At 45.5% G+C, this 11,661-nt stretch overlaps 1 protein-coding gene across 1 annotated transcript; it reads right to left on the bottom strand.

Moving 5' to 3' along the window:
• Positions 1-8,261: 8,261 nt before the first annotated feature.
• On the bottom strand, positions 8,262-11,177 carry LOC311578366 (alpha-1B-glycoprotein-like; the record flags this gene model as incomplete). Its single annotated transcript, XM_084748203.1, has 4 exons — positions 8,262-8,831; positions 9,624-9,929; positions 10,392-10,685; positions 10,859-11,177. The coding sequence occupies 4 exons, from the start codon at positions 11,175-11,177 to the stop codon at positions 8,488-8,490; spliced, it is 1,263 nt and encodes a 420-aa protein (XP_084604329.1). The 3' UTR covers positions 8,262-8,487.
• Positions 11,178-11,661: the final 484 nt, after the last annotated feature.

Below are 11,661 nucleotides of genomic sequence, written 5' to 3'. Positions count from 1 at the left end.
GTCTGAGTGAGCTTCTGAAATAGCAGAAATCACACATGTGTTTTAGAGCTGGGATGATAAACAAACAGGATTGCTCACCACTCCCAGGTTGTGAGATCTGGGAGAACGGAGTTAGTTAAAGTGGCCAGACATCTTATGTAATGGCTATCTTTAGCCAGCACATCAAACGATCTATCCTCTGAGAATTTGGAGGGTCATGTGTATAAAGTGTACAGTTATAAGGACAAGCTGCACATGGAAAAAGCATGTTTGTCCATAGTGGCATGTCAACAAGTAACCATAGCTAGTTGTAATGAAGAATCTAAAGTAAATTCACTCCTATATGCTACACCTGGGAGGGACACGAAAACACAATCTAAGAACAAAACTCAGTTTTGAAGAAACTGAGTCACAAGACTCTTGTCTTGTTTTCTCATGAGCATTTGGAATTTTTCTCACACAACACCATTCTTGGATCATGTTCCAGCAAAGGATAGCATATATGATTCAACAAACTGCAGAGACATTGGAGAGCCTCAATCCTTGCTCTTTTCCTTACCTATAAAGAATATTTCAGAGACATAAACCTATGAAAACTTCCCAAAGCCCAGACCCTTATATCTATCTTTGAAAACTTCTAGATAAAAGAAAAGAAGCAAAATGTCTATAAAAACTTGGGGCCAACAGCCCCTCTAGACAGTCCAGTCCAGTACAGACACTTGGGCATGATTTCTTAAATTGTTTTTCAAGTAGGCAGGCAGATGCTTTGTGTGTATTAGTTCTTATTCAAAACAATACTTGTAAATATGTGTTGGTTTTCTTAGGAGCATAATACATGTCTCCTATGACAAAAGGTAATAGAAAAGTCTTGTATTGGGCTGGGGGATAAGTCAAACATAGAGTGCACAGAGACCTTTGGTTCAATGATCAACATTATCGAAACATCCAGATTCCCACACTAGAACATACAACAGTATACACTATTTGGTAATGCCATCCATTACTTTATTCTATCAAAATCTGTCACTGGGCGTTTGTTTGTCTGGTTGCTTTTTCTCTTCATAGAGTAGAAGAACCTATTTCTCTTTGTTTTCTCTATGCTTGCCTGCAGCCTGCTCAAAAGAGCTCTGTTCATACTAGGAAAGGGAGCCACGTATAACCCCAAATATAAACACAACTGGAGGCTTCTTACTCTACCTCTGCTGAGTAAGTGACTGAGTCAGTCACTTAACTATTCTGGAAAAAGCCTTTGTTGTCAGGGTGTGCCAAAGGAAGCAAAAGAGAAAATAACAACCCTAGAAAGCAGAAGAAAGCCTGCATGCCCCAACAGGAGTGTAAGGCAGACATATGATTGGAGAAGGAATGTGTGAACAGTGTGATGAATATGGAGTCTCAGAAAGGAAGGCCCAGCCCTCCACGCCATGAATATACAGGAAGCCCCTGCCCCAAAAGGGCTCTGAAGATCAAGACTGTCTTCAGCAAGAATTGCTTTGCTATTCTCTGTCTGCACTTCTGTCACTTTTAAACTGTGTGACACAGGACTGGGGACTTGTGCCCAGGAATTTGGTCCTGGAGAGTCAGTTGATTTTATTGTACCAACATAAGTAAATTAGTCGCCGTCTCAAGCTGAGCCTTTGAAGTCTGTAAAGATGCATTAGAAAATGTGCCTGATCCTTCTCAGATTCTAGTAAGAGAATTCTGAGCCTCCTAAGATCTCCCAGAGAGAAAAGTAACAACAGAATGAATGAAGAGCTACAACCCAGGCTGAGGGGTCATAAGCACAGAGCAGGGACAGAGCCAAACTTTATTAAGCATTTCCTCCCACCTGTCATAATCCCATCACTCATGTTTACCCATCAGAGTCCTGTCAAATCACCTTTCAGATCTACTGACTAATTCAGTCTGAAAAGGTAAGGGAAAAATTTACATGTCAAGGATACATTTTACATTGATGGATGAGGCTGGAGTTACAGGGAGAGTTAAGGCAGCAAAATCTGGCCCTTTCAAACTAATTACGGCATATCTGATTTATTTCCCACCTTAATGTTGTTTATTTTGTGTTTATTTAAAATATAAAATTACTCACTGAGTTGGGAGATTAATGGTTTTTTTCTCTTTTAGCAACAGATCATTTGTGGGTCCAGGCTATAAATAGGAGGTTAGAATCTGTGACACATTGTTTTCCCTGTTCCTACAGGAGGTCCCCTGAGGTTGACTGAGTTACATTGTTTTTCTGCTAGAGATATTAATGTCTAATTATTTACTGGTAGTTCTGTTAGAGGCCTTTGGGTTTTGTTTGTTTGTTTATTTTGTTTTGTCTTAGGAAAATGCAAATGTTTGTTTCAGTACCTCATTCCTGGAAAGCTGTTTATAAATAAACAGCTGAATTGTCAACATCGTCAAGCAGTTGTGTGATTGTTGGTCCATTTGATTGCTTTTGTGATTTATTTGTTTATGGTCTGTTCATACTATATAGCAGGTGTGAGCATCAGTTCCTTAGGTGTAGCCAGGCTCTGAGTCTGAGAGGAGGAGGAGTAGAGAGAGGGAGAAACTCACTCCCCGGGTGGATTTGTTCTGGACTTGGAACGTTTTCATCTGCTTATTACTTATTCACTCCCTGACCCAACATCCAGTGCAGCTGCAGATCACAGTGGTGTTTTATATGAAGGTTTAGCAAGTGATGTACACTCATAGCCTGTGAGGTGCTACCCTTCCACTCAACTATGAGATGTAGAGTGAGGGAGGCATATACTAAGTGGGTCTTTCTGCAATGTGCTTATAGAACCTTGGCTTGATTTAGTTTCTGGGTTTTGTCAGTTTTAAATGAGGCATTAGGTTGCCCTAGTCATTTATTTTGGAACATGTTACCTAAACTCTTTGTGTATTAAATGAATCATTAGTGCCCAGTGAAGAAAGTAAGAAGTCCTGCATATATTTCCAGCAAAGAGAGATTTAATGCTGATAAGTAGTCAAAAATGCTTGGATAAAGACTGGAATGGAGAAGGGAGCCATTCTCCCTAGGCCAAGGTGCATGGCTCATTATTTAGGAGAGGCATGGGAGGCTTATGATGCCTAACTATTACAGGGGCCAATGCTGCTGCTGCTGCTGCTCCTGCTGTTGCTGCCGCTGTTGCTGCTGCTGTTGCTGCCACCACCACTGCTGTTACTCCTGCTCCTGCTGCTCTCACTGGTCCCTGCAGTAGCATACACTAGACAATCTGCTTCAACTCCTACTACTGAAGGAGGTATCAGAAGAAGCTGGAAATGTGCACCAAAAAAGAAACCCACTTCTCCCTTCCTTAGACTTCTAGTATCTTCCCAATGCCCCCCTCCCTCAATAGGCAAAGCTGAGAGAAGGCAGTTGATACAGGATTCTGGGACATGCAGCTCACAGGACTCCATGTAACCATGTGGTATAAAGGAGAACATGGATAGGCAGAAGTGAACCTGTCAGTTAACAGATAATGACAGGCATAAGTGAGGCCGGTTATGAAACTTGCCTGATAAGCTAATGAGTCAAGTTAACAGAGGCATTAATCGCTGAAACAGACTAAGTAGTTGATGTTAACTATTATTCAGTGAGGATCAAGGGAGAAAAGAAGCATGAATGACCATATGAGTGGCAGGTGCTCCTAGGAAGTGAAGGATCTACCTATCCAACAGCAATAGAGATGAGGACGTTCTTTAGGCAGAATTATCTCCAGTAACTGATTTATAGAACTGAAGAAAGAAGGAACTTCAGGGATGATTCCATTGTTTGAGCATGGGTGATTGGATGGTGGCAGTTGTGTTTATAATTATACCACCAGGGAAAGGATGGAGGGTGTCATGGTGTCTATTGACTCCCAACAAGAAGGATGTGCTTGGTATACTGTACTTATGCGTGAGCAGTACTTAAGAATAAATAGTTCAGTTCTCCTCCCTTCATTAAGAAGACTGGGAAGTAGAGATGACCAGTCACATTCCTGGGAACGAAGACACAGAGCTGAGTTTTCTTCTGTCCCCTGCACTTTGCAGGGGCCACATACAGACTTCATATATGCAGCAGCCGTATACACACTTCATAAACACACCAGAGCCGTGCCACCTACAGCTGTGACCCCGTACAAGATGCAGATGAGACACTTATCGTTTAAAAACAGAATGTGGGGCATAGACTGCCTAGAAAGAGTGTCTCAGTACAATGCTCCCATGGTTGGGGACCTCTGCAGAAGGCATTTTCCATTAAGAAAACAAACCATTTCCATGCTTTAGAGAAATGTGTGTTATGTGACCGGACAATCTCTGTTAGGAGCAATGATGTGCCTTCTCAAAAGATGGACCTCTTCCCTCCAGGGTTTTCTGACACAAAGTTCATATGTCACGAAGTTTTCTGTATTTTAGAGAGGAGGATGCATTCCTCACTTTGCAATGTCATAGCTGACCTCAGAGCAGGAGTTGGATCTTTTGAGATTATTCACAAATGGAGCATTCTAGAGTCAGGTTGCACTGAAATGCCTCCACATGAGAGAAGAGATCCTGGAAGAAGATGCCACACTGTCACTACCCTGCGTGGCAAATGTGTTTTTTCACGTCCTTAATCTGTATTCATTTCTGGGATCCTCCCTCTCTAATACATGTATGTCTATGTTTGTGTGTCTTGTCACTAGCCCTTTGTAATGGTATGTGTCACTCTCCACTTGAAGCTCCCAGCTCCTCAAAGAACTACAGTCATGCTCCGCATGTGCTTTACTTTCCTTGACTGTAAAGAAGCTGTATATCTCATCTGTAGTGAACAGAGGTTGTGTGGGTTTTCCTGGGAGATACTTAGAAATGCCCATGTCCTTGAAATTGGACCAGCCAAACTCAGACATCTCTCCCTCTGAGTCTAGCTTCTGAACCGAGGAGTGTATGTGTGTGTGTGTGGGGGGGGAAGGGTATTTGAAGGAGCATGGGAGAGGGGTTCTTCTAGGCACATGGGTGACTTAATGAGAGATGTATCACTGGAAAGCTCCACGTTGGCACTGGTGACAGTAGGTGAAAACTGCAATTTCACTTGAGTCCCAGCTTCATCAGCTTCCCGTTTTTTTCTAACTCTAGCTCTGCCCAAGCAGTGAGACAGAGTGGGTGGACTTCTGGTGAGAGGCTGATGACATTTGTACTACAACAGAATACTTATAGTCCACATCATGTGATATTTTGAGAGTGTCTTGCTAGTTTATTTCAAGCTCTGCTCTGATTTCAGGTAGTAGTGCTCACATCATGCCTTGCATCTCACCATTTTTCCAAACAGCTCACCATAGTTCTTACAGGAACCATGTTGACACATCTGAGTTTTGTTGTTTTGTTTTTTTCTCTGAGTATTTGCTTTTATTCTGTGACTTGGTCTGTCTCTTCTAATCTCTCATAGTTGACAATGCCCTGCTATATAGGTAAAGAAATTGTGTGTTTTATTAGCATTACTAGACGTTGCTTGGCAAAACACACTGAGTAGAAGGACTGTGGAGGTGAGCAGCTAACTACAAGTCATGTCTTCACATAAGACCTTGATCCTGAGTTCCAGGGAACTGCTGCCAGCATCCTACTAGCTTAACAAGCAGCATGGCTTCCAGGTACGTCTACGGAGGTACATTGTTAGAGTGAATGAGGAAGTGGGATTCTTTGTGTTGTTATTTCCTTGGGTAACTGTACTTACTTAAAGACAGGCATGGTAAAGGGTTGATACCCAGCAGAGTTGACTGGCCTCTCCTTGCCCAGGGTAGCTTGGTGCTATGCAGCAGCAATGCAGCTTTTGTCTTCTCAAACACTGTGGACAACATACTTCTCCACAGGCTAGTGAGAAACGGAGCTCTGCTCTGACACACTCAGTCATCTGCTTTCCAGGATTTGGAACAGAATTAATTAGCTTGACCAAGCACTGGGGTTATGCTAAGTATTATTAATGATACAATTAACTCCTCTTTCCTACAGGGGATGGGTGGTTCCTTATTCCCTTGGTCTCTCCTAAGGATGGGCCCTAGTCCTCCTCCTATTTTCCCTATAACAGGTGCTGCTCAGTGCCCTGGGCATCTGTCCAAAGCCTATCCCCTGCAGGGTTGTCACCAGGATCCCTGTAGCCTTAAGGAGAAGGGTCTCAGATGCCTAACCACTCTGTGGCAGAGGAAATGGATGGAAACTTTTTGCAAGACAGAGAAGAAGTTCATGAGAATTCAGCTCATGCATTGTCCCATGAAATGGGTTAGGTACTGTCTCACTTGTCATGTGTTACTTAATTTCACCCTCATCACAGTACCATGAAGTAGATAACATTGTCCCCATTATACAGACAAAAAGTGAATACCCACAAATTATGTTGTCAAAGGACACTCCCTTAGTGACTACAAGACTCAGAAATCACCTCGTTTGTTCCATGTTCAAAGCTTTCATGCTCATCTCACCACACACACATTTTCCATGAATAGCACGGCACAGTTGCTTTAATGTAGTAAGGCCTATCCCATCAGGGTGTGCTCCCAGCCTCACTGTAAGCCCTGCGTGCACTGGAAGCCCTCTCTGTGCTTAGGGTTTGACCCTGTGTAGAAGAGCCTATGTCTGTCCTGCTGCTCTGTCTCTTCTGGTTGTGACATCTTCACAGTAACCCTGGACACGGTGACACATGACTATAATCCCAGTGATTTGCATGCTGAGGCAGGAGCATTAGGAAGTCAGGATTTCAAAGATAACTTAGGACACATAGTGATATCCTATCTCAAGACAAAATGAAACAGAAGCAAAGAGTCATCCCTGGGATCCTTTGTGGCTGGATTCCCAGGGCAAAGTCAAGACCAGTTGATGATGAAGAGACATGCTTTGGCCTGATGTGTATTGGGATGAAAAACAGCTCTGCTGTTTGTTAACTCTGCATTTTGGGACATGTATTTAGCATTTACTCATCTCTAAATTGGGAATAATGATATTAGGTGAATTGGTCGCAACCACCTAGGATTCGTGTTTTCCCTTTCACATCTCCATCTATGTCAGGAGTCAATACCAAAGAGCCTAATATGACCTATTCTGGTGTTTTCTAGGTGTTCAAGGTAGAGTTCTATGCAGCAGCCCCAGGTGCTCACCAGAATTCTTCCTCTGCACCTTAGGCTATGAGTGCATCTTACTGTGCATCCTACTGCACTGAAGTAGACTCTTTTTGAAATTCATTCATTATTAGATGTGTATCTGTGAATGAGGGTATGTACAAGGCTGTGTCCACACAGATCAGAAGCTGGCTTTTTGAGTTTGTCCTTTCATCCTTCTATGTTAAGGTAGAACATCTCTCTGTTCTGGTCCGTCTGTCCTCCAAGCTAGGTGGTGCTCTATTCTCCTGTCTCCCCTATGGGATGCAGATGCATGCTACCTCATAGTTCTTATTTATTTAATTTTATTGTGCAGTTGTGATGCTTGTTGGGTAAGAGCTTTTACTCACTAAACCATTGCCCTGCCCTAGACTGTACATTCATTAAGAACAGGAATGACCTATTGTTCATCTTAGGGATCACCACTAACCAAATCGGCCTTTGGATTATTCTGGACTTCCAATTAGAAATTGGTGAAGGAAAAAAATCGATGAAGAAAACAATCCTTCAGATCTGAAGCATGAGACTGTATTTTAACATCCAAGTGAGAGGTGAAGGAGGAGGAAGAGCCCTCTGAGCAAAGGGACTGAAGGAATGGTGGCCGCAGCCAGACATGGAGTAGCTCTGAGTTATGTGGGGACCGGAAGCATTGGGGCATTGATGGGGTACACGCCAAGGAGGCAGGGTGGTTCTGAGCTGTGGATCCTTGTTCTGCTTCGGGGATCAACTCCTTACACCTCAGCCTCAGGCTCCACTGAGGCCTGAAGGGAACATAACATTGGCTCAGCTCTGAAGATGATGTGCTGTTTGATTTGTTCCGGATGAGTCACTTCAGATGAGGCACTGGTTTGGATACACTCTGATGCCATCCATCGGACAATATTTGTGAAAAATAAAAACACAGCCAGAGCCCTAATGTAGCATTTTCTATCCTACTGCTAGAATAGGGACAGACCCTTTCAAGCTAAGACAGGCTTGGCCAAAGCTCTACGCTGCATGCACACGCCTGCAGAAAGGGGAAGAAGAGCCTGGAATCTACGAGGCAGCCAAACAATGGAGGGCAAGAAAAGTGTATCTTGAGAGATGTGGGACCAGGCCTTCACCTGTCTTCCCTTAGGTTCCAACCCTGAGCCTATTCTCTGTAAGAGTACAGCAGCCTCTGCCACCTGCAGCTTCTCTGGACTCACAAGCGGAAGACACACTTTAAACAAACTCTTACTTGACCTTTATTAAGTGCAGCGAGTTTGAGGAAAATACAATCTGCAGCAGAAAGAATAGGCATTCTGCTGTCTTCATCTCTTTCCAAGAACAACAGTGTGTCCTGTGTCTTCATCTACTTCAGAGTCCTAGACAAAGAGGTGGATGAATTGACCCCGCAAATTGGCAGAGGGCCTTTGCATACTAAGCTAGATAACACAATTCACTGATGCACAGAGCAGTAACGATTAAGAGGCAAAACTGAATCACAAACTGTTCCCTCCACTAGGAGCTCTACGGGGTTGCTTGGCTCTGAGAGGCAGGACTCAGGCTCCCAGGAGATATAGCGACAGGTGTAGTTGCCCATATGTTCGGGACGCACGAAAGCCAACTCCATGTCGGTTGAAGTGCTCAGTACTCTTAGTATCCTGTGGGACACAAACTTGCCATCACGCAGCAGCTCCATGGTGACCCCTTGTACTTTGCTCTGGCAGCGGAAAACAGCATTATGACCATAAGGCACTGCGCGTATCCAGAGAGCCTGGAGCTTTGGCGGTGGTGGTGGTCCTAGAGAGTGCGAGGGATAACAGTCAGTTTGGGAGATTTCCTGCCAGGCCCTATGATGAGCTTACTCTGGCTCCTTCTTTTGCGCTGCCCACCATGAATCAGACAGCTCCCTTTGTTGCTTTGCTCCTTGGGTACACACTAAATAATGACTGCATCTTGTCTAGGTGTGCAACGCCCAGCATCATAAGAGCTATGAGATCTTCTCCCAGATTTCAACTTGTCCCTTCACTGGCTCTGCAGAGGGGTGAAAAGACCTTTCAGGAAATTGCTTCTGGCAGAAGCACAGCTCAAAGGTCTGAGGTCAAATGAAAGCCTGGTTAGAGCCTCTCACGGTCTCTGCCTGGATGATCTCTGACCCATGGAAGTTTTGATGAGGAAATCAGAGGAACAAATAGACCCCAGGAACTCCAGGGCTCTGTGAAGTTACAAATTACCTCAAGCCTGTGGGTACAGCCCCTGGCCAGACCAGGGCAGTCGTTGGTATGAGTGGAGCTGACATACATGCATCACAGGGAAACTGAGGCACAGGAGGGTGCCCCTGGACATGAAAAACTTGGATCCTAACACTCTTGAACATGTTTTTTTCCTACCACCTGCCAGCTTAGACTGGGAAACACATCAGAGTTCCATGCCTCACCTGGAGGAGGCCACTTCAAGGACCTCAAAGTCCAAGACCTCGTTAAGGCATGACCCAGAAAGGATGGCCCCTCACAGCATCACAGCCCAGAAATTTCTGCTTCCATATCTAGCATCCCGCTGAGCTTCCTATCCACGCGATTATGCTGAGCTCACCATTCACCGTCAGCTCCACAGGCTCGCTGGGAGCAGATCCTGAGTAGGGCGGCGCCAGTTCAGTGTAGACGCAGCTGTAGCTGCCAGAGTCTGCTGCTGAGAGGTTGTGCAGCTGGAAGACAGTCTCATTACCAGAGGTCTTCAGTGTCTGGAGTAGGGTGTACCCTTCTGGGTCTTCACGATGCAGGCCGAAGCGTAGGCCAACATTGCCGTTGGGTGCGGTACATCGAAGCTGCACGGTCGAACCAGCCTCAAGGCTCTCATTTGATTTTGGCTCGGCAGAAAACATTGGTGCTAGCCTTTTCTCTGTGGAGGATCAGACACGTCGACCTAGGCTGAATGCATGGCAAGAGTCCAGGACTGGTCCAGCTCTGCTGCGGCTAAGTCCTTTGCCTAAAGTAACCCACCAGCGTTTCCACTCCCCACCACCCACCCCCTGCCCTGCCACTTCTAAAGGCCAGCCAGTGACATCGTACTTTATACTGTCAAATCATGGGCAGGCAGTGAGTCCACATTTCTCTTGCTAGGATACCCCGAGAAGTAGTATTCCATCGAGACCTGTGCTTGACTTTTGTGGTGGTCCAATTCTTTGCAGGTCTCAAAGTGGCTGTAGTAACTGTCCTATTACAAGCTTGGGAAACTGAGGTCGACTGGATAATATTTTCAGATTTGGGGAATTCTGATTTGGGGACCTGATCCTGCTCGATTCTCACCACCACCTATCCCTTTCCAGCCCGGCCTTGTCTGCAGCCCTGCTGCGAGGCTCACCATCACTCCACATTAGCTCTACGGGCTCGCTGTCTTTGGACCATGCTGTCATACTGTTTAGACGGTAGCGGCAGGTGAAAGGGCTCTGGTCACCCACGTGAGAGAATTTCAGATTGAAGATGACTTCCTTTGGGTCGGTACTGAGGCTGGTGACTTTCAGCTTCCGTTTGCCCTGCCTCAGCTGGAATTCAACATCATTCAGCAGAGCCTCACAGACAAGGGTCCTTTTGTCCATCCGGAGTGGGATCACTGTGGGACTTCCTGAAGAAGTCAGCACAGGTGGAGGCGGTATGACTGTAAGACAGGGACAATCACTGAGTCAGGAGTCCAGGGCACCCTACTTTGTAGGTTTCCACTAAAAACTGCCCAGTATCCAGCCCCAAACCTCCACTGACAAGTCGAGAACAACCTGGCTTGCTTATCTTTGGACACTATGCATCAAGTCTTACCCAGGGGATTTCACTCACCATACTCATGGATAGTCACAATATTACTGGGCTCAGAGGGGGGACAATCTTCATGAATTAGATAGCTGCAGCTGTAGTTGCCAGGTTGGTGGACTACAAAGGAAGCCCGTTCTTCGTCTCTTGGAATCGTTACCTCCAGGAAATGACTGGGTTTGTCTTTTCCCAGATAACCGTCTGTTTCAGCTATCTCTTCATAACCATCATCTTCCCTTTTCAGGACGAAGGCCACGTGCCGCACTCTCCCATGGCACTCCAGGAAGGTGGTCAGGCCAGGTGTCATCCAGGGCACTGGCTTAGGAACAAGCCAGGGCTGGGGCATGCGCTCTGTGGATAGGGGAGGGCAGGGTCGGCAAGTGCTTCTGTTTCACTCTGGAGTCAGTGAAAATATGGATTCCAGACTCCAAAAATATAAAGGAGGCAAGGGTAGGGGTGAAGTTAAGAGCAAGAGAAAGGGTACAGGACACTACTCTGTGCCTGGCCTGTGTCCACCACTCTATAGGACATATTCATAAGTCTCTGGGGACAGCATAAATGGTTCTCCCTTGACAGATGAGATAACTAAGGCTAAGAGGTGTCAGGGGACATGGATGGAGGCTCTGCCATCCACTTCCCTCCACTGCCTCCTTCCTCCTGCCTCCATAATGGTCCCGCTTACCTGACTACCTGTCACCTCCCTGAGATTACTTATCTTTGTCTAACCTCCAAAGCAGTCCAAGCCTGATTCGCAACGATTCATAGCAGGAGAGGCCCCTATTGTCACTTGTAAATGTTCGCAGTAGGAACTGGGATGACGTGGAAGGTAT

The sequence above is a fragment of the Acomys minous genome, assembly GCF_964271855.1.
Source record: "Acomys minous genome assembly, chromosome: 12".
Classification (NCBI taxonomy): Eukaryota; Metazoa; Chordata; class Mammalia; order Rodentia; family Muridae; genus Acomys; species Acomys minous.
Note: the sequence above shows the minus strand (reverse complement) of the source record. Positions and strands in the feature narration are given on the sequence as shown.